This window comes from Rhizopus delemar, genomic scaffold (genome assembly GCF_000149305.1).
Source record: "Rhizopus delemar RA 99-880 supercont3.1 genomic scaffold, whole genome shotgun sequence".
In the NCBI taxonomy this organism is placed as follows: Eukaryota; Fungi; Mucoromycota; class Mucoromycetes; order Mucorales; family Rhizopodaceae; genus Rhizopus; species Rhizopus delemar.
In genome coordinates, this window is record NW_027137827.1 from 1973913 (window position 1) to 1999865 (window position 25953).

Here is a 25953-nt window from a genome sequence, read left to right on the forward strand (position 1 = left end):
GGTATTTCATACTGGTTTTAATTTTCACGAATAGCTCAAAAATTGCAAATGGTATAGCTTACACTTAGTGTGCTCCTTAAAATATGAAGATTTGTATACTTGATATAATTCTTTTATATATACATGTTACTAAAGCAAAGAGAATTTCTTTTATTTAAGATATTTAGAATAAGCATTCAAACTTAAAGGAATGAATGATTAAACTACTTTGATATGTAAAAAAAAAATATGTAAGAGAAAAAAAAAAGAAATTGTATGTGAAAAAAGTACTAGAGTGTATAGGAAGTGAAATGAACATAAAACAAAAGAAACAGATGATGTAGTGTGACTGATTAAGAAAGCAAAAAACTATTCTGTCCTTCTTTCATTGATATCTCTAGCTTTTGACGCATAATTTCTTTGCTGGAATATTCAGGCATCTTGAGATAGTTAGCACATGTCATGACAGAGGGCAAATAATCGTCAGGTGATAGTGAGGATTCAGGTACTTTACGGACCACTGTGAATACAGGACGAAGGGCTTTCCAGCCACCAATAGGTAATCGTGGAGATCCGGTTGTAAATTGAAGGAATTCACGCCTTTGGGAGTTGTCCATTTCTGAAAGTATTTCCAAGAGGTACTGCACTGATTTACTTTCTATAGTGAAACCGTGGTCTGCTTTGATAGTATCTGCCAACGTAGACAAACTCCAATCTTCCTCGGAGGTACCAAACAGAGATACAAGTTCAGAATATGTTAGCAATTTGAGATCTTCAATTGCAAACAAATCATTAAACCCTTCCTTGAATGCTTCAATCTGCTGTGAAACGCCAGATCCAGTAACAGCATCTATTATCGCTTCAACATATTGTTCAACATTCTGGATTGTTACAGGTATTTCAGCACCATCAGGCTATAAAGTGAGAAAAAAAAATTAGAACAAGAATAGACTAAGATAATTCGACTTTCTTACTTTTAATTCATAAGTGGCATCCCCTGGGAGTGTAAAATCCAGACATAAGTCTTGTATCTGTACTCCTTCTACCTGTAAGCTTTCTATCTCTTGCATTTTTTGTGACATTGACTATAATAAATATTGAGTGAGGAGGATTGGAAAATCACTATAACAAACCTTAGTTTTATCAGCGTATATAATATTCTTTTGTTTTATAAATAATTGTAACAAATTTAGAGATTTTACCAATACAGGATCAATTTCCTAGTAAATTAAAAACTTTTAAGCACCTCTGGCTCACGTCTTTTTCTATTTTGCTTACCACCAATAACTCATGGCTTGGCTTGGCATCCTCTAAAGCAATCTTGAAGAAAGCAGAATTAAAACGTATGTCAATAATTCTAAAATCCAACATAGCCTTAGCCACAAATTGACCAAGTGTCCTAAATAACTGAACAGTCTTTTTAACGGACTTTGAGTTCGATTTTGCTAAAGGTTTGGGAAAGAGGCCAAGAGGATCATCAACGTATCCTGTTTCATTCTTGATAGAACCACGCCACATGTTGATAGAATGTTTACTAAATTCTTTTGAAGTAGATGCATAAAACTCAAGAGTAGGTCCTAATCCAGTACCTTCTTCTCCAACATATTCTATTTCTAATACTCCAGGTGAACTTCCAAAGAGGTCAAAAATTTTGATAGCGGATTCCAACATTTGACTACGCACAATTCTAACTTTTTGTCTTTCCATACGTCCAAGGATAGGCTGCTGAGATTGATGTCCATCATCACGTGGACCATTTTGGGTGTTGTTGCGCATTTGAAGACTTTGCCAGCGAGAAATCAAACGAGAATAACCAAAAGAAGTGCTTTGGATGAAAAGGTATCTGGTTTCAAAAGGAAATAAAAAGGGAGTAGTGCTCATCAGCCAGTAAGTCCAAGAAGGTAAACATGAACTAGCAACGATCAAAGGCTCTTCGAGTTGACGATTCATTTTTGCTGTCAATTTACGATTAATAAAATCTTGAGGTGAAATACCAACAGATTTTTTTGTAATAGCAGTAGACAGAGCCTTCATCAGGAAAAGGACCTGAGCACAAGAAGAATCATCGGTTAGCTCTTTTGGTTGTGTAGAGTCGGTCAATTGACAAACAACAGTTGATTTTTTAGTATCGTCCGTAGTTTCAGAATTAGATACCCAAACACGCTCAAACGTCACAGGATAGGAAGAAGACCATATACTACGACCCAATCTTGTCTGACTTGTACCTTCACGCATTTCATATTGATGTACAGCAGCATAAACGGTTGCATCATTAGATATAACGGTTCCGTTTAATGAGAAACGAATCCTCCATTCACCATCCTTCTTTTTGGCATCACTACCAGAGCTAGTAGCATGGCTATTGTCAGCTTTTGCATGCTTGTCTTGAAGTGAAGACGCTTCATCTTCATCTTCAGTATCGCCATGCTTGACTTCAACTGCTTCACTCATTTCATCATCCTCTTCGTCTAAATCCATCTCCTCCTCCCCTTCCTCTTCTTCTAGTCCCTCCTCATTTCTGCCTTCATTCAATAGCATGTGTTCCTCGTCTTCATCATCTTCCTCTTCATCTGCATCGCCATTGTCTTCTAGCACAGAAGAAACACGAATTCGTGTTAATAAGTACTCTTCCAAGACACGGAAAGTAGCTACTGCATGGGTCGACACCATGAGTTGCTTATAACTGCCAGGGATATTGTCTCCCTTGCCTGTAAGCCGCAAGCGCAACTGTTTAGCAAGCATACTTGTAGGGTTTCGAAGTCCATCACTAGAAGACGATTCAAGAGGCGAAACAACTTCAAAGGTTTCAAATCGGCTCAATATTTCATGCAATCGAATGACCAATTTCTTCAAAGAGTTGTTACAATTATCATCGATATCAGGCTTATCCATAAAAATCTCTTCAAACATTTTCCTGCGTTCATGTAAAGATAAGTTATTAAACCCCTCTTCCAGTGTCAAAAAGGAAAGCAGAGCTTTCATAAGACCAGAATTAATAAGTTCAAAGCTGCTGATGCCTGTGAGAGAAGTTTTTAAATAAGTTGAGAGTTCCACAAGTGTTTTCAAGATGGATTCTTTATCCCCATTCATAATCTTGTTTGTAAAATCAGACACTTCCTTCAAACTGCTTCCGGGTATGCATGAAGGAGTTCCGTCATTATTATTGATGTGAAAATAATTATTTACAAAATGCTGGGCTAGTTGAATGATGTATTTACGGACTGATCCCTTTCCGATGCCTTTTTCAGATTCGCTTGAATGACGATGATGACGGCTGGTTCTAGGTGGTTGCAAAAGTCCATATCGCCCGCGTAGCAAAGCTTGAAGATCATTTCGGTCAAGAATACGCCTTTGAGGAACACTGGATTTGTCTTGGCTACTACCACCTGCAGTAGACTCTTTTCTCTCTTCTTGCTCGCTTTCCTCTTCATCTTCCCCTTCTTGTTTCTTTTCGGCATCTGTAGTGGTTGCATCACTTTCATCAACGGTGTTATCTGTTTGTGATTGTTGCGAATCATCTAGAAGTGGGAGTTTGGATAGGGATTCTATTTCGTGAAATACACCCTCTCTTTCGAATAGAACATGATAAATGTTTGGCAATTTTTTGATCAAGAGTTCAGCATGATAAAGTGCATCAATAATAAGTCCTGATTGCTCTTGACGAGTAAGGATTCCTGATAAAAAGCTTGAAAGAGAAACATTTTTTAGTATATTTTCCAAATCTTGAGCACTTGTATAATGTATCAATCGAAGCATTGTGTGTGTGATTAGCTGTCGAACACGTACATTGACAGTTGATGTATACATATCCAAGAAAAGTGGAAGTAGAATAGTGTCGGTACGGACTAAAAATTCAGGATTTTTTTCAAACCATTCGATACGTGGGTCTTTAGTAACTGTTTCAGTTTCTCCAGATACAGAAGGCAAAGCAGAGCGTGTACGACTAGCAACAGGCCCACCTTCCTTGAATCTTCGAGAGCTGAACATACCATCTTTAGGTAATGGAGGAAGTAAATCGGCCATAGTCTTGATAATGGTTGGAACAGATTCTCGCCATTTTGAATCCAAAGTAACATGTGATAATTTTGACTGCTCCGTTACGGCGGCGGAACCAGTGAGGATACGATAGAAAGTGCCAAGGATGTCCATTTTGAGTAATTCAAAACTAAGCTGAGGAGATGTTTTCGCAACGGAACGGAAAACACGCAGAATATCTTGGAAAGTAGCAGGACGTACAGCATTTGAGTTACCGGATACTGGAATCAATCCAAATAAAGCTTTCAACAGATCCACTGATATTACCCGTTCTAAAGATTCTCTTTGACTACGATAACTCTCCGAGATCCTTACCCAGCAAACACATGTTAATTCAACCACAGTACGATCAGAGTAGGACATTGCATTCATCAACGTAGGTGTTACTTCTGTTACTTGTAAAAATGATTCTTGATCAATGTTACGTAAACAATTGGACGCTGTGCGTAATGCAGTACGTTGAGCATGGACACTAAAGAAATCGAAATACATTAAAGAAGCACTGAGTCCACTTTCATGAACAACTGCACGAGGTACTTGGGCAGATATTTTCTCCAGAGCCTAAGGTGCAAATAATGTATGCACATGATTAATAAACCATGTTAAATGTTTTTAGAATTGCATATAACTTACACAAAGAGCTTGCTCAGCCAAGTCTATATACTGAATTGACTTTAATTTCTGACACAGGACTTTAATACCTCCATGGAAGACAATACTTGTTGCTGCGGTTGGCATAGCATCCAAGAGATTTGATATACAACGACAAGCAAGCAACATGATTTCAGGATTACCTGCATCTAAGCCTTCACTCATAGCCAAAGCTAGCATCATATCATCATCCATATCCGCTATTATTTCCGGGCCTGACATAATACGAACCAATTCCTTTACGAAGCTATCACAAGAAAAATAACCAACTAAATTGTCTTCATTACTGACAGATAATATTTCCGCCAACTCTTGTAAAGCAACGAGTTGCATTGTTGGCTCTTCTTGGTTTTTAAGGCTTACTAATATAGACCTAAATCTACTAGAATCGGAAGATATACTACCAAATAAGTCTTCCATTTGAAGACCTAGTGCACGTCTAACTCGGCTTAATTCATTCATCATTTCTTCCTCGTCACCTTCGTCCTCTTCGTCGTCGTCGTCTTCATCGTCTTCATTTTCATGTTGTTCATGTCTGTTATCATAGTGTATATCGTCTTCCTCATGATCTCTTTCTTCCTCTTCCTCTTCTTCATATTCTAATCCAGGCATATAAGAATTATCCTGTGAATCGTCATCCAAGTGTTGTTCTTGACTATGCAATTGACTATAATGCAATTAATATTAAAGCGATGTCTCGTGCCCTAAGTGAGCTGAACTTTTTACCTTGATTCTTTATCCAATTTACTTTCTTTCTGTTTGCCTTTAGAATCCATTTTCCTTTTATTATTTGCAATTTCTGTTTCTATTTGTTTTCTTTTCTTGGGTGTTATCTTCTTTGTTGATGACTCTTTTATGTTTCTTAAGCTGTAATGTTTGGTGTTTTTTTGTTGTTTAGAAGAAGAGCCTTTTCCTTTTGTTGATTTATTGAGCTTCTGCTCCATATAAAGTAATCCAAAAAAAAAAGATAAAAATGAGTCTTACTTTATCTTTTTAACTTAACTCTTTGTTGAAATGTTTAAAACAAAGAAAAAATATAAAAATTGTTGTGTTTAGTTGGAGTCTTGTAAATCAGTCCTAATTTAGATTGAATATAAAAAAAAAGGGAGCTGCTTAATAGAAAATATTTGTCGTTTTCTGTTCAACTGCGAAAAGTTCAAAGCAACGTGCAGTGATTTATCAAAATCTGAGTGTAAATTGTGGTCATTTCACTTTCTAAAATTATTAATCCGTTAAAGGACTTGCTACTTGTATAGCAAAGAAGTAAAACATGTCTGAAACCCATGCATATTTTGATAGACAATGAAATAAGCCTATGAAAACTTTAAAAAATTACGCTACTTTTCGTCTTTTTTAAAAAAGTTTTTCCGAGTAATGTTTTTTGATCAACTTCTTCAGTCTCAAAAACCCCACTCAAAACTAATAAAAAAAGTTTTTAGACTTTATCATATTTATAATAAATATTCAATGGCTGTTAAAAAACATCCAAACCAAACTGAACGCATTTTGAAGCATGAATAAAAAATGGAAATCAGAAAGCAAATTCTTACGAGTGTAATTATAATGCATAAGTTTATTAGCTTAAAAAAAACATGGATTCGTTACAACTTTTACGGCTTCTTTTTTTGCCATATAGGATCTAAAATATTCTAGGATCAACAGCAGCACCTGCATAGAGCGCTTTAATAATATTCGATCGTTATAGTATCATAAGAAGTTTAGTTATAGTAAAAAAAATTGCTTGCTACGAAATCATGTAAAATAAACAGAGTTACATCGGTTTCAAGTTTAAAAGGATTCTCAAACCATCAGATATTACGTTTGTGCTTTGAATATAATCAAAATGGTCTGAGTCATTGTTTAATAGACAAGTAACATAAAATGTGGAACATATTTTGTGTTTGGAAACAAAACAAAAAGCACGGCAGACTTCTAACATCAGTTTGTTAATATTACTATGAAAGAATCGTTAACCAACAGTTTTAAGTTGGGGGCATCGAAGATTTATAAACAAAAGAACTTTCAAAACTTGCAGTGATGTGTCTATCGTGACTTTATATTGACAGTAAAAAACATCAGCTCTATTTTTCTTCCTCTTCCTTTAACCTCATTTTTACTCGTCACATATGAAAACAAATGTCCATGTACGTTCAATAGCTAGTGGCATGGGTTCCTGCCCTACTCAAGCCGCAGCTTACGGAAAGTGCATTGCTTCAAATTATAAAAATGTTTCAAAAGGGATGTGCCAAAAAGAATTTGAGACATTCAAACAATGTGTTCAACGGGCGGTAAGTTGCACTTACAAAAGTTACAAATCATTGCATCTCATTGTTGCAAACTATCTTTTAGATGAAGAAGAAGTGGTAGATTCATTCAGATATACAATAAATCGTACAAAATTTTTTTCAGCATCTAATCTGCCTCATTCAAAATTCAATAGTTCAACAAATATCTCAACAGTTTCCTTTTAGATTGTAATATGTGTCTGGGATCATTATAACAATCATTAAAGTCAGCTACACAATAAAATACGCTATTATTATTTTTATTTTTTGCTTTCTACTACTTTTGTTTTAAGTTCATTTAAAGCTTTTTCTTATTTTTTAATTGTAACACCATCATGGAAATATTGTTAATGGTGAAAGCTATCCCCTTCCAAATTTTCTTTGAAAAGAAAAGAAAAAAGCCTTTCATCTGCTACTGTCATTGTAAAATCCTGTACCTTGATAACCTCTGGATTTATATTTTGATCTTTGGTTACCATATCATCTGAAACGCTTGGTGGTTTTTTAACAAATTTGGAAGAGAAAGTCATGTCTTTGCCGAAGCCTTCTTCATCCTCCAAGTACTTGAGGCTCTCTGAGCCTCAAAGAGCTTTGCAATGAAATCTTTGATGCCTCTATTTAACTTGTTTTTCGTCGCAAATTCGTGGATTGCAAGATGGTTAACCTTTTCCGGGATCTAGCATACGTCTTTCTCAATAATATATTGCAGGTCTTATAAATTTAGTAGCTAAACTTGCTGTAACGCGTAATTGATCAGCACTTTTGTTGATAGCCTCTGCAATTTGTGCCACATTCACTTGGTACTTGCAGAATTTTTGAGAACAACTTGTTCACTAACCCTTATTTTGTCCATTTTCTGTCTTCACATTTAATGGTGACTTTTGAAAAATTTTTGAGTTTTGGTTTAATCTTAAAGTTGAAAGGATTCTCATTTTTTATAGCGCTATTGAAAATTCGAAGCAGTATATTATATTATTCTGTCCTTTTCTTTCTTTGGATCGTTTACTGTGCCCAAGCGTATCTTGGTTTGGTCTTGTATAAGATCATTGATACAGTCACCCCAAATAAATTATGAGACAAAGAAGTTTATTAAGGAAAATTTTATGCTCATAACAAAATAAAGTTGTCTTTTTCTCATCCATCAACACATTAAAAAAACATGTCTGTTCAAATCTCCAAAGATTGTACCTGACCTTTAGTTATATCTGAAGATGAAACAAAAGAAAGTAAAGCATGAGAGGTTTTTTATCTTTTTAGAACACATCACACAATTAGAGAAATTGCAGAACTTGTTGGATTGAACAAGTCCACTGTACAAAATATAAAAGCCAGGATTGATGACTATGGTAGCCCTTTATCTCACAGGCAAATTGGGCGACCATTGAAAATAAATGAAAGAACTGAAAGGCATTTGAAGAGGATAACTAGAGAGGAACCTTTTACCTTTTATAAAAAAATAAATATGGAATTAGCAAAGCTAGATGTTTTTGTTAGTATAGAAACTCTTCGATCGTATATAGGTCGACTCGACTTTAAACCGTACAGAGCAGCTCACAAGTATAGATTGACTGTAAGACACCGCAAAAGTAGGCTTCACTGGGCAAAGGAACACAGTAATTGGACCAAAGACTAATAGAGAAACGTTGCTTGGTCTGATGAATCGCGCTTTTGTATGAAAGGCAGTAAACGCGGTAAAAGAATGCTCAGGAAGGAAGGAGAGCGTTACGACGAAAGAAGTATAGCATCTACAGTCAAGTGTGGCGGTGGTGATGCTATAGTTTGGGAATATTTTTGGGGAGGAGGTTTCGGACCTTTAGAAATGATTGATACCGGTTTTGTAGACCAAGAAACATGTATCAGTGCTTTGGACAACAGGTTTCATCCTTGGATTAAAAATGTCACAATGCATCAGGAGAAGGATTTTTTTCTTCCAAGAGGATGGAGCTTCCTGTCGTACAGGTATTTATGCTCCATGGTGGAAGGAGACCCACCAAATCAGGGGCTTTGAGTACTGGCCCGCTCAAAGCCCTGATTTGAATCCCATTGAGCATGTTTTCAATGCTCTTGAAAGACGAATTGAGAGAAAAAGATAGTTGGTCAAAAACTTGGAGCAATTGAAGGTGGCTCTACGAGAAGGGTGGGAAAGAATGGATGATGAGTTTGTAGACCGATTGGTTCGAAGCATGAAGAGACGGTATGAAGCAGTTATCAAAGCTAAAGGAGGCGCAATAGAATACTGAGAAACATTTTATGAATATACATTTAAAATAAACACGTGAATCATTCTTTTCTCAAAACTTGAAACTCCAAGCTTGGTTCACATGTATTAATTGGTCTTGAACTTACATGCCATATTTTTTCAAAATTTTGTCTCAATATTTTGTCTGAAAATTTATTTGATGTGATCGTACAATGTCTACCGAAGCTTGTAATCTTATCAAATATCTCAACGATGCGACTTTATCGGTACAAGAATTACGAAAAACATTGTATCGTCATGGATTTAATGAAAACTTTGATCTAATAGCTAATCATGATATGTGCTTCCTAGAAGTAACAACAAGGCATTTGTAAGTGACGCAAAAGTAACCTTTAGTTGACATATTTTCATTTTTACATATCACTAAACCGCACATCTGTAGTTTGGATTTGATGAATTCCCCTAATAGTCCTCTAAGCAAAATTTTGCTAGAAAGAACAGCAGCAACATATCTTATAATATTTATTGTTAATCAACTATTTCTTCCCGATAATGATATCATCGAGGCGGGATGACTGGAAAAAGAACTTCACTCCACAAAAAAAACAAACTTTGATGGTATTCCGGAGGAGTAAATGATTGAACTTTATCATCAAAAAATGTAAGGGATATTGAAAAGCTGTATGGTTCTATGATTAAAACTTTGGAAGACCGTGAAGATGCCAAGATGTTTTGTATAAGATGCTATGGTAAAAATATACCTTATTTAATTACATTTTACGTTAAATCTCCTTTTTAACGATAGATCACAGAATTTTCTCGAAAAGCTTGTTAAACGTGATGGAATGTTGTATAGAACGGTGGAATATTGACATGGAGATTCCTAATACCCCTAGGAAATTATTAGCGTATATTAATGATATTCCGAATATACTCGCATAAGGGATTTTTTAGCTTCTTTCACATCTCATTTGGTCTGGCTTGGGCAATTATGGTGTCCTGAGATACCGCGTGCTCATTTAAGCCTGTAAATAAAATATTTAGTTTAACCGTATCAAAAGAAGCAAAGTATAAGCATAGACCAAATGAACTTCCGATCACATCATGCGTCTTTGTTTCGCCAACATTATTATTGATACTGGAAGTACTATAAAAAATAAAACTGAAATAAATCTTCTCAGTGTCTTCATAGAATCAGTTTGAATTTTTGATGAGTTTGGCCAACCCAAAAATGACTGAGTAAATCAGTGTTGTAATAGGATCTAATTTAGCGAAACCTTCTACTGTTAACAATTCTTGACTATAATATGATTACACATGAAAAACACTTGAATATAGGCAAGCCGTAAACTTTAGGTGATAAAAAGTAATTTTTATTTGATATATGTTTTTGCTTGAATTATATGATGTTTGATCATTAAAAAATAGAATCCAAGCCATCACAGGTTATAGCTAGTTTTGGACTGAATAACAACTTGAGGTAATTATATAATTCTTAGTATTTATTGGCTTTCCATTATTTTTATCTTCCGCCCTATTCTGTCCACTACACCATAATGAAATCTGCACTTGAATCTATCCGTTTTTCTTTTTTGTTCTTTTTTTTGAAAAGCTACTTGTACATAAGCCACGTATGTCTGATAACGAAATCGACAAAAGCTTTATTTCCACTAAAAGAGCCAGGGAGTCTAGTATGGAAGATGAAGGAGAGGGTCGTGCTTTAAAGATAGATCCCAAAAATCAGGTCAAGATGATTACTCAATTGCAGCAAGATCATTTATTAGAAGGCCAAACTTGGTACCTGATCTCCAAAAGTTGGTTTACACGATGGAAACAGTATTGCTCTCGATTAAGTAGCCCTCAGCAGGATGCTAGAAAAATTGGAGAACAAACAAATCCAGGACCTATCAATAATCAATCTATTCTTCAATCTGATGGAACATTAATGGATTCTTTGATATTAGACGAAAGCGTTTTTGCAGTACCTGAAGCAGCTTGGAAGGATTTAGCGGAATGGTACGGAGTTGATTCCGAACCTATAGAACGACTGGTCATAAAGAAATCGGACGGAAGTTTGACAGTTGAGCTCTATCCACCCATTTTTAAACTTTTTATCGTTAGCGATGTCACTTTAGCATCTTTTAATCGTTCTCCTCGCTTTACTTTGTCAGAAACTTCAACAATTAATGATCTTTTATTGACGATCAGAGAATCACTTGATTTATCACAGAATGCAGAGTTACAGATCTGGTTATTAAGCGATGAACCTAATTCTCCTACGATTGCTTCTAACAGCTTACAAAACGCTACTCTTATAGATACAAACAACCAATCTGTCATTCTTTCTCGTTCAGGGCAATTCAACATTGCTGTTGTTATTAAAGGCGACGCAAGATTTCCAGCAGAAACTTTCATTAAGCATTCAGACTCATCATCAATTTCTTCGACTTCCAGTATATTTGCCAATGGATTTAACAGTTTAACAGCTTCTTCCACTGAAAGCACACCTACTTCTGGCCTATATCCTAAATTCGCTCGTGGAGTATGCGGCTTACATAATTTGGGAAATACGTGTTTCATGAACTCTGCACTTCAATGTCTCAGCAATACACCTAATCTTACAAAATGGTTTTTAGGTATGGGAAAGAAAACAAGAGTTTTGGAAAAACTAATAACGTAATATATCTCTAACTTTATCCTTTTTTTAATATGATTTAGCTGATAATTATAAAAAAGAATTGAATAGAGACAATCCATTAGGAATGAATGGACAAGTAGCTGAATCTTATGGAGAATTGATTGAAAAGCTATGGAGTGGGAACGCTCAGAGCTATACCCCTCGAGACTTCAAGTATACCATTGGTAAATTTAATTCCTCTTTTTACGGATATCATCAAAACGATACCCAGGAATTATTGGCTTTTCTTTTAGACGGCCTTCATGAAGATCTGAATAGAATTATAAAGAAACCTTATATTGAGTTACCTGATTTTGATGGTATGAAAGATAAAGAGATTGCTGAACGCAGTTGGAATTATCATCGTGCTAGAAATGATTCCGTTATTGTTGATCTTTTCCAAGGTCAATTTAAGAGTACGTTGATTTGTGCAGAATGTAAAAATGTAAGATGTTTTATACTTTTTTTTTTTGTCAATATTGAGATGCTGATGAAACTTGGTAGGTCTCAGTTACCTTTGATCCTTTTATGTACTTATCTTTACCTCTTCCTATTGAGAGGAAATGCAAAAAAACGGTTGTTTATGTCCCCTATGATCCAACGCAAAGAATGCAGCGAGTAGTTCTTACGTTAAACAAGGATGCAGATATTGCTCAACTTCAAAAGGAAGTAGCAAAAATAATGTCGGTTAAAGATGCATCTACAGTAAGTGCGCGATTTTCAAAACAAATCTTTTTTTTTTATTGTTAATTCATTGCTTTTACTTAGCTTTTAGTAGTGGAGATATTTTCACATAAGATTTATAAAGTGTTCTCTCACTATGAGGTTGTAGCTAGAATTGGTAACTCGGATCTTATCTATGTCTATCAACTTCCTGGACCTGTACCATCCATTTCTAAGAAAAAAACAGTATCCTATCGACTTTACAACCACAATGAAGATGATTTGGACACAGCAGAAGCTGAAGATAACAACCAACTGGTTGTTTTTCCTGTATACTGCGCAACTGTCGAAAGCCATGACACCTCATCTGGCCAACCTCAGCAATTTGGCAATCCTTTTGTTGTTGCTGTTTCTCGTAGTGATGCTAATAACCCTGATTCTTTGTACCATTTACTCTTACAACATGTGGAACGTTATACACATTTTAAGTTGTTTGAAGAAGTAGACGAAGAACAAACGAATGATGAACTTCCAAAAGATGAAACTGTTACCAATCAAGCAATGGATATCGATAATCAGCCACAACAGCACCCTATACATACTGCTGCTGCTGTTTTAGCAGCTGGTGGTAAAAAGACAGAACCTATGGCTAATTTGTTTACTATGAAAGTCTTCTCTGGTCCCCGTAGCTATGGCAAGTACACTGAAGAGCTACTGCCCTGTTCACATAATTGGTCTCCTTCTAGTCTGGAAGATTTACGCGAAAGAGCAGAGGAAGAGCAAAGGAGACGTGAAGAATATGAGAGACAGCAAGACGAGCCATCAGAAGACGAGGTTGAGAACAACGATGTTGAAATGAAAGAGTCGACTGTGTTGGATAGTAAAACACAAGGCGACACAGATGATGAAGATGAAGTAGAAAACGCTGCAGCTATATTTTATCAAAGGGAGCCCAATGCATTTGCTATTGATGATGACACAGTGATCAGTGACCATAATTCTAATTTCTCTAACAAAGACAATATCAACAGCAAACAGGAATCCCCCGTTCTCTCTGCAGCCCATGCATATACTACACCACCTCAGACTTCAGAAGAAGCACTTGGATCCAAGACAATTCCTGCAAAGCGCAAATTGACATGTCCCCCTAGTACAATCATACGTCAAGGTGAAGGTATTTTACTCGAATGGAACCCAAAGAAAGCTCAACAGCTATTTGGTAAAGCATCATTCAGCAGTGTTAGTGGTGTATCTGCAAGTGGATGGGATGACATTAAAGAACTTGGAGATCCTGACAATATAAATACCAGTCAAGCAGACCAAAAGAAGAAGCAATTGACCCTTTCGGATTGCTTAGATGAATTTACAAAAGAAGAAGAACTCAGCGAAGAAGATCTTTGGTACTGTCCCAAATGTAAAAAACATCAGATGGCTATAAAGAAATTTGATCTATGGCATATGCCTGAAATTCTTGTAGTTCATCTTAAGCGTTTTAGCCATTCTCGTACATGGAGAGATAAGATTGATACATTGATTGATTTCCCTATCGAAGAACTTGATTTGACGGATCGCGTGCTGAGTGTTGATAAAGAAACTGTGAATGAGGAAAACAGATTAATCTATGATTTATACGCAGTTGACAACCACTATGGCGGATTAGGCGGTGGACATTGTGGGTATTTTTATATGTGGAAAGGTACAGATACTGATATTTTCTTGGGCATATAGACACAGCCTATGCACAAAATTTTGAAGACAAAAAACTGGTATCACTTTGACGACTCTCATGTTTCTAAAATTGATGTATCAGATATCAAGGTAATGCTATATATAAAAAACTGAAATCATGTGTATTGTATAAACTTATGAATTATAGACTTCTGCTGCTTATCTATTATTCTATAAGCGTAGAAGAAATCAGGGACAGGATGTTGCCAAAACTGTAGATGAAATAATCCAGGAAAAAAACGAAAAGCAGCAGGCTGCTGAAGTGAAAGAAAGCCATGAATCAAATGAAGTATCTGATGACATAAATATGCTGACAAGTAAGCAAATGTCAGACGATGAAAATAGAAACGATGAGTTTAAAGAAAAGAAACAGTTTTTTTAAGTTTTATAAAGAATGTACAAAAAATGTTACTTTTTTTTTTTTTATTAAAACAAGGTTATATGGTTGTCTGTCCTTTCATCTACTTTAGTAAATCTATTTAAGCAGTTTGCTTCTTAGCAGCAGCAACGGCAGAACCGAGGGCAAAGCGACGCTACAACAAACATTAGCTTTCTTTCTTTTTTTTTTTTTTTCATGCTATTCATAAACTTACTTGGTTCTTGAACTTCAACAATTTGAAACGGTCAAAGTCAGATAAAGAAGCACGAACGTTACGTTGTTCAATCTTCTTGGCCCAAGCGGTCTTGTTCCAGGCAGCAACAGTTTCACTCTTTTCCAAAGCCTTCTTGAGAGCGGTTTGACCGACGTTACGGGGGAGGCTCTTGAGAACAAGAGGAGTCAAGACCATACGACGGTAAGGGAAAGCTTGACGGGCAACACCAGTGGTGGGGCCATCGATGAGAGCACGGTTATGGTCGACAATGTCAACAATGACAGCCAATTTACCGGCATCAACACCAGAGTTAATAAGAACAACACGACCAACTTCGACCTGACGCTTGAAAGTACCTTGCTATAAAAATTTCAAATGTTAATGGGATTGATTATTATACAACTGTTGAAAGGATCCAATCATGAAATAAAAATATAAAAATGTATTGATCTATATAAGTGTAATCACTGAACTTTTACTGTTGTCTAATCCCATGTACATGCATGCTGCATTTATTTGTAAATGAAAATTGTGTAATTTCTAAATTGTATTTCTGTCTGTCATTGTAAGAGCAGTTTTAGATGTATAACGAAAATTGTGTTATATCTCATCCATTTTTATTTTTTTATTTCATATTGAATCCATCCTTTTTCTTAGCTATTTTTTACGTACAACCATGTTTAACCGAAAAAGAAAAAGAGAGAGAGATGACAGAGGTATGTGAATAACTATATGTTTATGCTTTCCCAAAGATGTCTGTGCCTGTAAGTAAATGTATGCGTGTGTGCTTCTTGTCGGAGTGTTACACCGGACACGACCGGGATAAGAAATTTTGAGACTTAAGTGAAAAAAAGTGTTGCATAAAGTGTTCAATTTAAATAGGATCATACAATTATTCCAAAATCAACAGATTAAGAAAATGAGTAAACAGACTCCTAAATAAATGAAGATGATTGCTATGTTTATACTGCAGCTTATTATAAATCACTCTCTCATGTTAATATAATAAAGGTCATATACATCTGTTTGAATATATTCAGTTGCAGGAAAGCATTTAGCCCTGAAGATTGCAAAAGTTTAGAGGACATACGCAGTCCTATTTCTGTATTTTTATACTACTTTTATTCAATCCACTCTATAATGGAGAATTTTATTATCTATTGGCACGTTCCGAGTAATACTTTTAGAATCGTGTGCATTGTTTATGTCGTTGATAAAGAATCCTGAAACTGTTTTATAGTCGGCAAATCCATTTGATTGGATAAGAGAACATCCCGACTGTTTTAAAATAATCTGTTTGAAAATTGTAAGTTTTTATTTTATGCTATCATTGTTTTTATTAACCCTATACCTTCTTCCATCACTTGTATTTGCTGAAAGGCCAGGTATTATACATAAGTATAAAAGTAATAATAAATTGATGTTTTGTAATGATTAGTGGTGCTTTGGCATGGTATGGGAGACGATTGTTGTAATGTGGAATCCATGGGAAGAATTACTGCTTTAATTCAAAGACACTTGGGAAAAGATACATTTGTACACAGTGTTAAAATTGGTGATAGCATTAATGACGACCACAATGCAGGATTCTTTGGTCAAATTGACCAACAGCTAGACAAAGTATGTGAAGAATTATCAAAGATACCCGAATTAAAGCATGGTTTCAACGCCATAGGATTCTCTCAGGTAGAAAAAAAGAACTTGTTTAAACAATTTTGATTAAATATGCCTATAGGGTGGGTTATTTCTAAGGTAAAAATTGGGATAAAATTAGAAAAAATAAGCAACAAGATTTTTTTAATGCATTTCTATATAAAAGAGGCTACGTACAAAGATGTAATCAGCCGTCTGTTCATCGATTAATTACCTTTGGTTCTCCGCATGGAGGTTTATATTGATTAATATAGACTCCCTATATCTCCCTCATATTCATTTTTCATGTGTATTTTAGGCGTATCGGACATTCCAAATTGTATGAATCCAAAAGACTTTACTTGCCGCTTGATGAGAACCATGGTCCACCACGGTGTCTATACGGATTATGTTCAAAATAAAGTTATACAGGCGCAATATTATAGAGATCCTTCAAATATAAAAGGTTAAAGTTAAATAATGAGAGACATATAGGACTAATGACTTTTATATAGGCTATTTGGAGAGAAATAAGTTTTTACCTTATTTAAATAATGAGCTTATACACAAAGACAATGAAAGATACAAGAACAATCTAAGTTCTTTAAATAAATTTATCATGATTCAATTTAGTCAAGATGTGATGATAAAACCAGCTCAGACATCAGTAAGTTTTTCAACTAAATAATTAGACTCTAATAACTTGTTTACAGTGGTTTTGGGTGGATGACGAAGATAACGAGCTTGTACCTTTAGAAAGTCAATCACTTTACCGAGAAGATTGGTTAGGCTTAAAGAAATTGAATGAGGCTGGACGTCTAGAATTTTTAGTGTGTCCAGGGCAACATGTAAGGGAGATAAAGTTTCTTAAAAAGGGGAAAACAAAACTAAAAGGTTTTAAGATGCAAATAAGCGATGAATATTTTGAACAGCAAATAATAGCCAAGTATTTAATCGATGGAAATTTACAAATGATTAAGCAATATCGATTAAATTAAAAATGTATGTGTATGTGTGTGTGTTAGTAGTTGTTTTCAACGAAAATAGTAATGTGGATTTTCCAAATTTGACTTTTCATTAACAGGCATCTAAAAAAAAAAAAAATACTTGCCCTTTTCCTTTTAGTAATTTATAAAAAAAGAAGGTCGCTCTTTCTTTTTCTTTTTTTTCTCTTTTCTCCTCTCTTGTACCATAAATAAATGAAAATTATCAGCTACTTGTTGACTCTTGCAATCTTTGTACAAGTTATATATAATTTACCCATCATTTTATCTTCTTCACCAAGTGTAACATTGTCATCAAATGCTTCTTTAACATCAACAGATGAAGATAATCATCACTTGATTTCTTCTAGTACTCAGTGCCCAACAACAGAATACAGTATTGTCGTTGAACATTTTGCTCAACTGATAGCTACTCACTGGCAATTTGATCATCTTGAACCTATTATCTCAAACACGTATCGAACAATCGCAGAACAGTTTCAAAAGCACATTCAGATCACAACTCAAAAAGCGGATCGCGATTCAACAGAGCAGCATTTTTTCCGCGTAAAAGTTTCATCGGATGACAGGATGGATCTTGACATTTTGCATGCGCAAATATTTGGAGCAATACAGGCGCATACAGAAGGTAATCTGCCGCTTGCATGGGATCGTCTGGCAGATAAGTTGGGACGTCCTGCCCTTGAAAGCTACATTAAAAACAAGACGCTTGAACATTGCCCTTTATCATCAGATTTAGTCAGTTCAGTTTGTTTGCAGCAGAGAGCACGTCAATTATCATCCGAGATGGAGGATTACATACATGTCAACTTGGAAAATATTTACAACCAATTAGATAATCAAGTCTTGCCAGAATTATTACAAAAGACAAGTCAAGATTTAGTGAATGTTTTAAATTATTTCAATAGAATATTTTCTTTTAGAGATAATGAACGATTTTCACTAAGCGTGATACCTTGGAAACAAGAAAAAGAGGAAACTTCCTTGAAATCGAAGTTGATTCCATTATTGTTAGCCCACAATGATGACCATCCTACTGATTTCTTTTCTCATTATGCTTGTTTATCAAGAGCATAGTATCTATTGTCACATAAAAAAATAATGTATTATACTCTTTCTCATAATAAAAAAAACTATTTATACTCTCTCTCTCTTTTTTTTATAACTACTTTTTATCTAATTCCCCCTTTTTTAAAAACCCCTCCCCCTTTCTTCTTTCTTTCCTTTAACTCCTTTTACGCGTGCATACATTTACTGAGATTTGCAAACCTTTGTTTACCCTAAACTAATTTAGGTTGCATGTTACACGATCAAACACAAGTTCTTTTTTTCTTGAATGGTACACAAATTTAGTCTATACTTTTTTATAAAATAGATAAACATACTGAATAATAAAAACATTATAGTTTATTTTACGAGTATTTAAAACAGGAAATGGCTTATAGTATAATGCATCAAGTATTGTTTTAAGTAAGAATATGTCAATTCCTAAAATAGTTATCAAATTCAAGATCTTTATCTATGATTGGTGACAATTGAAGATCAATATGCATACACATACAAAAAATCGATTGTGCTATTTGTTTTCACATGAGGATGAATAACCATATCTCATAAACTAAGACTGCTTTCAATGTATGTTATTTTTGTATATTATTAGACAGTTTAGAGTAAAATAAAATGTCGTGATTTCCATGAAATGAAGCCACTATCTATCTTTAGGGACATACTTTTCGATTAATGATAGCAATGACAAAGGTTACACATATCTAAAGCATGCTATTTTTACTGTATTTTTCAAAAATAAAAATAATTTGGAAAGGAAGTAGTGAAATTTTGATAATAATTCATAATAGAACATTGTGGTAGTTTAAGATAGAACAAGCAGTGAATGATAGTAAAAGATTGATATAAAAAATATTGTATATAATTTACCCGTTAGTTAAGGGATGAGAACCCTTTATAGAATTCTTATGCATTCTGAATATCTTTTATTATTATGCTGTGACGTGTATGTAAATGTATATTGTATGTTTTTAGCAGTTATCATATCACTATTCCATATCGTACTACAAGAGTTACATTTGAGGAGAGCATATACGTTTCATTTTGATCCGGCTCAAATGGTATTAAGTTTTTGGTTTTACATTGATTGCACGTTTGACTAGTAAAAACCTCAGCAAGGTGGATAAATTCAGCCTTTCCTTGTATATCCTTTGACGTTTTTCAATAATATTGGTAATCTGTTTGGTAGGAGCAGGGAATTCTCCTTTCATAGATCCATAAAAATTGCCATCACCATAAGCAATTATTCTTGTAAGAGTTACCTAGTTTGTTATCTTTTGGTGGAAGTGGTATACATTTTTGATTATTGCAGTCAATATGGATATAGCAGATGTGCAAATTATTAGACTGGAGTTGTAATCTGTCGAAGCTATGGACAAGAAGAATATAGGTTTTTTTTTTTTTTTTTTTTTTTCATGTTACCCAAGATAATTGCATCAAGTTTAGGGAATTCCTTAAAAAAACCGTATATTGCAGCAATCACATCTTGATGAATGCTTTTTACCTTATCCACAGACACATACTTTTACTGACAGCACTCTATCCAATGTTGTCCTCTTCATCTATCAACATTTTTCAATATCTTTTTGTTCAAAGAAGCGCTCCTGAATATGCTAATGAACATGTGGTCAATACGCTAGTTTGCAGATGAATTTGACGCGTGGTATTCCAATATTGTTATTATCATACCAATTAGATCAAACATCAGATTCATGTTAATAAGAGGTATACTACTGCTGTTTTCCATATGCCTGAAGAAGTATTGAAAGCTTGTTTGTTGCCGAAGAAGACGCGCTACTTCATATCTGAACATAGTTGAACAAAAACAGTAAAGAAGCAATCAACATGCCAGTATCAGAAGGCTTACCTTCTAGTGAGACATCTGAACCAAATGAAACAACTACTAAAAAAAAAGGAGAGTAACAAAGAAGCCTTCCAGTAAGTCTTTAGGTTATTAAAAAATTGTGGCTCCTACAGTATATGTTTGTTGAAAGAGATTCCAGGTTTTTCAATTTAGGCATTGAACACCGAGTGAAAGCATTGGTTTACACCGACGATACATGTACCCTACTTGACAATAATATAGATTATGCTAGACTACAATGTCATTTGTCTCAATACTTTGTGGTATCAAATACAAAGTTTAACTAGGAAAAAAACGGAAGCATTCGCTATGAGTGGATGGATAGATAACTCGTAGAGAGTGTTACTGCAATAATAACAAATCATAGTTTTTCAAAACGAATAATTGATAGAACCTTTCAGATACTTTGGCTTTATATTATTTATAATAATACTCAGAGAAGGCCCAAACAATGTAAGCTGCTAACTAAAGTGAAAGATCAAGTGTAAGCATACTCTCAACGCCAACTTTCGCTATGTGGACGGTCTACAATCATGAATACACTGATTCTAATCAAGATATGGCATTGTCTTCGATTGCCACGACCTACCTAGTGCTTTTTCCGCGAAATAATTGAAATAATATATTCGTTTGTTTGGCAGCACAAAAGACCTTTGGTTTCTTTTGACCAATTATGTCTTCCAATTGCAAAAGGTAGTTTAGGGGTTTTGAAACCTCAACTACAGCACTCAGTGCTACAGATTAGACGTCTTCGCCATGTTTTCAATCACTCAAGTATATCTTCTCTTGTCCAGGATGTCGCAAAACATCATCTGTCTATTATAGCAGAGAATGATCATTTTCCTCCTGTTTTCTTTTTTCGCGCCTGCCTTCCAATAGCATGATTTCAGCTATCTGTGGTCCATCATGCATGCAATATAAAAAACTTTTGATTATTTCACTATCTCGCCTGATTTTTCTCTTTTGCCCCTTTCAAATTTACTCTCGCTACCTCTAGCACCACTATTTATTTCAACACCTGACACCCATTGGCTCGATCGACACCCAAGAAAATAGGGGATAGTTCTTTTTTCAAAGTTGCTTGAGATGTTCTTACACTCTAAAGTTTCATATTGCTTTGCCATAAATGACATAATTGTTTGATAGACGTTTCAAATGTATGTAATACTTCTCCCTTACGCTCGTTCCTCTTTGATTTGGTTGTTTTTTTTTTTTTTTACTATTGATAGGAGATTTTTCTTTGCCTAATATTATTTGCATTAGTTTATTTATTCATGTAGAAAAAGCGTAAGCTATTGCAAAATATACTTGACTTCTTTTTGAAACCTTTAAATGGGGCACTGGATGGAACATAATTGAAAGTAGACTTTATAGGAGATTGGAAATTATTATCAAAGTCTTCTTGAAGAGGAACTTTCTCTTGAATCGCTTGAGAGCCTAAAGTGTTGACTGCCACAAATATATAATTTTAGTCTTGTTCTATTGACTGAAAACAACATATGACAAGTTTTTTTTTTTTTTTTTTTTTACTTCTCGGCTTTTTAGTTGATGAGCCCTCCTGAGCTGAAAGGTCCAAAATAAGTTTCTTTTTCCGATTCATCTGTATTTACTACTGCAAATAGCCTTGTTCTTTAATAAGAAAAATGAAAGACTCACATTTGGCTATGTTGTCTTTTAAATTATCACATGAGTTTACCAAAAAAGGATCAAAGATCGATACTTTATTGAAAAAATTAAGTAAAACGTGCTGTTAGCAGACGACCTTTTGATGACAGCGACATTTTAACTCCTCGGATTGTAAAAACTTCTCCATAAATTACTTTAGGAGATTGTCAAGAATGGATAAGATACCCAATTTCATTCTTTGATCGTTATCTTTGGAAAAAAGGAAAGTCTTTAATGCTTCCAAAATAGTCATAGCATTTCTCAATTGGTCAATATAATTTTCCTCGCTTTAGATGTTCTGAATTCTCATTTATTTGGAAAAGCTTTTCGTTATCTGATAAACACTATAATAACAGTGGGCATCAACACTAGCAACACGCAACTTGACTGCTATTTACAAGTGGAAGACCCTAATTTGGTATAGACTCATTTTGATGATGGCATTTATTGTAACACATAAAAACAGTTTATTAAGTATACACACATTACGTTATTATATATTTATTCTCTAGAAATATCACGACCCCAGAAGGTCTTCTTTGTCCAGTCAGTGATGACTAACCATCTGTTACGAGCAGAAAAGATGTTTGAAATATAAGCAGAACGCCAGAAAGCAAAGGTAGCTACACCACCCGAAGCCAAATTGCCGGGACCCAATGGTAAGTCAGCAATAGCCTTATCAGATCCGATGTAACAAAGAGAACCTTGATGAGAGTATTGGAAAGGCTTAATATCCTGTGCTTTTTGTAACTTGCGCATAATCTTTGTCTTTTCCTCATCCGTAGTTACTTCCTCCAATGCGGCTTCATGACACTCGGTGGCGTGAAGTTGAGCAAAAACACGTGCCAGGTATTTACCTTGTTGAGCAGCAACTTGAGCAGTAGGTGCATATTTGGTTGCTGTACAGTCACCCAAGGCATAAATGTCCTCAGTGCCTGTCATTCTGAGCCAATCATCGACAACAAGACCACGACGGACATTTTGAGCCTCAGGGTATTGAGCCATCAGGTCTCTGACCAAGGGACGAGAGGTGTTACCGGTGGCCCAGACAAGAAGGCCGTAAGGCATGGTATCCATCTTGCCATCAGGACCTTGGATAATAATTTCTTTTTCTTTAACTTCCTTGACCATTGTCTTGGTGTGAATGTCAATATGTTGTTCCTTAAATGTGGATTCAGTGTAATCGATCAGTTGCTTGGAGAATGCAGGGAGTACATTAGGCATAGCTTCGACTAAAGTAATCTTGATTTTACCAGCAAGTTCTTATTTAATAAAAGAGTAAGATTATGATTATGAATGATAAATTTCAAAAACATACCAGGATACCAAGCAGTTAAATCGTCTACCAAGAAATCGTGCAATTCAGCGGCGTATTCGACACCGGTAGGACCACCACCAACGACAACCATATGCAACAAACGCTCAATCTCTTCTTCAGATTGACCAGGGAAAGCAGCAGTCTCAATACAATCCATCAATTTAGTACGGATCTTTTGAGCATCCCATACTTCCTTGAGGAAACAACCATACTCCTCAACACCCTTGATACCAAATGTTTGACTTTGAGCACCAACACCAACAACCAAATAATCATAGGCAATAGTACTTGAAGAACTTTCACCCTTTACTTCAGAATTGTCTAATTGTCATCGTGTTAATTTAACTAAAAAGTCCGTTATCGCTTTGTCTTACCAACGATAGTGATTTCCTTCTTCTTTGCATTGATTTCAGTACATTCAGCTTCATAAACCTTGACTTCATTTGGTTTATGACGCGTGATGAAACGGATAGGTTCAACCAATGAACGGAAATCCAGTGTACCAACAGTACAACTGGGCAAAAGAGGTGTGAATAAGAAATAGTTACGAGGTGACACAACAACCACGTTGTAGAGATCAGTGTCAATAGCCTTCAAGAATGAAGTAGCTGCCCAGCCACTGCCAAGGACAACAATAGTCTTCTTGTTGGGGTCAGCAGGAACCGGATCCATGGTAGGATGGAGATGTTCATACATAGCTTTTTTTAAAGGATCAACACATACACGTTTTTAAAATATAAATAGACTTACTGTAAAAAGTATAACCGACGAAACCTACAGCACCCAACTTGGCAGTATTTTTAATTAACTTCCATTTAGAATAAGGTTTCTTTTCTGTAGCAGAAGCAGCAGTAGAATTAAATCTTTGAAGGCTACGTCGTACAATGGGTGCCTGTCGATAAGCCGCTTTTTTGTTTGTTTGTTTATTTAGGTTCAGCGTGATCAAGACTATAAATTACTTACCTCTAAATGATCTTGTCACTGATTGCATATTTCAACGAATAAATTAATTAAACAGTTTCAAGTGAATGAAAGTCTCAAAGGAAAAAGAGGGAGAAAAACGAGAAAAATAAAAAATTCAAAGGAAAAATACGGGAAAAAAAGAGGGACTCGTTTTTTTGCAAATCTCAATGATTAAACAATTATTTTATGTTTTAAATGACCGCAGTAAGCGCGTGGTGCCTTGTAGATATCGTTTCGCTCAGGCCAGATAAAAAAAAAAAAAAGATTAAAAAGAAGCTAAAATTTTTTAGAATTAAGGATAAAAATGAAAGGAAGAAGATAAGAAGCGAACAAAGTAAATGAATGCTAGTGAAAATTTTGAGTTAACCAATTCGAGTCTCTGCCCTACATGTGGAGGTTAGGATGACAGCTCATTGTTATGAGAAAGACAGTCGAGTTCTCACAGGATATGAGATATAGCAAACCACCAAGCAAATTAAGAGGATGCGTTTTAAGAAGGCGTGGTTTGTGAGCAGTAGGATCTTCAAGAGGAAGGATAGGAGATTATTAATAGCTACTAATATCCATAGGCGTCCATGCATCTCAAGACAGCAATTGTCGTAATCCTTGGTGAACAATTGATCAGGATGGTTAGGACAAGGCTTTCGTTGACTAGAACCTCAAAGTAGAATTTTTCATTAAAACATTTTGTTTCTCGTATGTGTTTATAGTGTGACTATGAAAAAGGTATTTTAGAAAGTATTGACAAACTATTTTTAATCAACAACCATTCCTGGCATGTAATGTACTTCAAGATATTCGTAGCAGCGTCAAGTAATACATCGCTGAACAGAGCGAGCTAAGCTAATCAGTAAACCAATATGATGTCTTCTGTACTCCATCTATCCATATTAATTTTTCTGTGACTTATTGTCCTTAGGTACTTCTACTTTGTGCCTGTCTCTTACCAAAATCAAATTTTTGGGTAACGCGGAGCAATATATAAAAACTCAAAAAAATATGCAATTAAAATGAACTCAACCAGTATTAATAGACAGAAAGCTTGGAGAAGAACTTTCAGAAGAGTGTAAAACCTCTATCATTACTTTGCAATGAGCCAAATATACATTTCAGGAAATTATTGATATTTTAGACCTTTCCAAAAAAAAAAAAAAAAAAAAAAAGGAAGAGAAAAAGTCCATGGTGATACTAATTACTGAGTTACTAGTCAACACCATGGTCTCTTTCGAATCGTGCACTAAATGGGTTTATCATTGGGAGGTACCTTTGATCCCCAAAAGGGTGTTGTCTTTTTCCTTTTTTTTTATCTGCCTCAGGCCAAAGAGATATATACACTGAATGTCATGCGCCTAAATGAGGTCACTTTAAATAAACTTTACTGTTTAGACGTATCAATACATCGCCTATACCAGTGTTTCTATTGAATTTATTTTTCTTCGTTCCCTAACATTTTTATCCTTGATCTCATAAAGGAGTTTTAACTTTCATCTCCTATTCTGATCTGCCTGGGGCGAAAACGATATGTAACTAGACATCATACACCTAATTGAGGTTTGAATTATTTATAAATAAAACTCTTATTTAAAAGTATCAAGAAATCATATTAATCCTTTTTTCATAGTAAGCTACAG

General features: G+C 35.0%; 9 protein-coding genes across 9 annotated transcripts; 4 read left to right on the forward strand and 5 right to left on the reverse strand.

The window, feature by feature from the left end:
* Positions 1-332: 332 nt before the first annotated feature.
* Positions 333-5441, reverse strand: RO3G_00779 (uncharacterized protein; the record flags this gene model as incomplete). Its single annotated transcript, XM_067655370.1, has 5 exons — positions 333-893; positions 954-1064; positions 1258-4575; positions 4648-5332; positions 5392-5441. The coding sequence occupies 5 exons, from the start codon at positions 5439-5441 to the stop codon at positions 333-335; spliced, it is 4725 nt and encodes a 1574-aa protein (XP_067511471.1).
* A 2971-nt stretch (positions 5442-8412) lies between these two features.
* Positions 8413-8958, forward strand: RO3G_00780 (uncharacterized protein; the record flags this gene model as incomplete). The annotated part of the gene is made up of 4 exons (XM_067655371.1): positions 8413-8443; positions 8471-8520; positions 8587-8641; positions 8693-8958. The coding sequence occupies 4 exons, from the start codon at positions 8413-8415 to the stop codon at positions 8956-8958; spliced, it is 402 nt and encodes a 133-aa protein (XP_067511472.1).
* Positions 8959-10843: 1885 nt separating this feature from the next.
* Positions 10844-14218, forward strand: RO3G_00781 (uncharacterized protein; the record flags this gene model as incomplete). Its single annotated transcript, XM_067655372.1, has 5 exons — positions 10844-11826; positions 11897-12012; positions 12082-12272; positions 12332-12532; positions 12596-14218. The coding sequence occupies 5 exons, from the start codon at positions 10844-10846 to the stop codon at positions 14216-14218; spliced, it is 3114 nt and encodes a 1037-aa protein (XP_067511473.1).
* Positions 14219-14697: 479 nt separating this feature from the next.
* On the reverse strand, positions 14698-15489 carry RO3G_00782 (uncharacterized protein; the record flags this gene model as incomplete). The annotated part of the gene is made up of 3 exons (XM_067655373.1): positions 14698-14751; positions 14812-15171; positions 15484-15489. 3 exons carry the CDS (start codon positions 15487-15489, stop codon positions 14698-14700), a joined length of 420 nt encoding a protein of 139 aa, XP_067511474.1.
* Positions 15490-16266: 777 nt separating this feature from the next.
* Positions 16267-16914, forward strand: RO3G_00783 (uncharacterized protein; the record flags this gene model as incomplete). Its single annotated transcript, XM_067655374.1, has 3 exons — positions 16267-16497; positions 16656-16698; positions 16763-16914. The coding sequence occupies 3 exons, from the start codon at positions 16267-16269 to the stop codon at positions 16912-16914; spliced, it is 426 nt and encodes a 141-aa protein (XP_067511475.1).
* A 148-nt stretch (positions 16915-17062) lies between these two features.
* RO3G_00784 (uncharacterized protein) lies at positions 17063-18524 on the forward strand (the record flags this gene model as incomplete). The annotated part of the gene is made up of 3 exons (XM_067655375.1): positions 17063-17110; positions 17157-17291; positions 17805-18524. 3 exons carry the CDS (start codon positions 17063-17065, stop codon positions 18522-18524), a joined length of 903 nt encoding a protein of 300 aa, XP_067511476.1.
* A 1218-nt stretch (positions 18525-19742) lies between these two features.
* On the reverse strand, positions 19743-20033 carry RO3G_00785 (uncharacterized protein; the record flags this gene model as incomplete). The annotated part of the gene is made up of 2 exons (XM_067655376.1): positions 19743-19881; positions 20017-20033. 2 exons carry the CDS (start codon positions 20031-20033, stop codon positions 19743-19745), a joined length of 156 nt encoding a protein of 51 aa, XP_067511477.1.
* Positions 20034-21382: 1349 nt separating this feature from the next.
* RO3G_00786 (uncharacterized protein) lies at positions 21383-21976 on the reverse strand (the record flags this gene model as incomplete). The annotated part of the gene is made up of 4 exons (XM_067655377.1): positions 21383-21441; positions 21597-21620; positions 21685-21825; positions 21907-21976. 4 exons carry the CDS (start codon positions 21974-21976, stop codon positions 21383-21385), a joined length of 294 nt encoding a protein of 97 aa, XP_067511478.1.
* Positions 21977-22542: 566 nt separating this feature from the next.
* On the reverse strand, positions 22543-24350 carry RO3G_00787 (uncharacterized protein; the record flags this gene model as incomplete). Its single annotated transcript, XM_067655378.1, has 5 exons — positions 22543-23303; positions 23360-23680; positions 23734-24057; positions 24110-24265; positions 24323-24350. The coding sequence occupies 5 exons, from the start codon at positions 24348-24350 to the stop codon at positions 22543-22545; spliced, it is 1590 nt and encodes a 529-aa protein (XP_067511479.1).
* Between the last annotated feature and the right edge of the window lie 1603 nt (positions 24351-25953).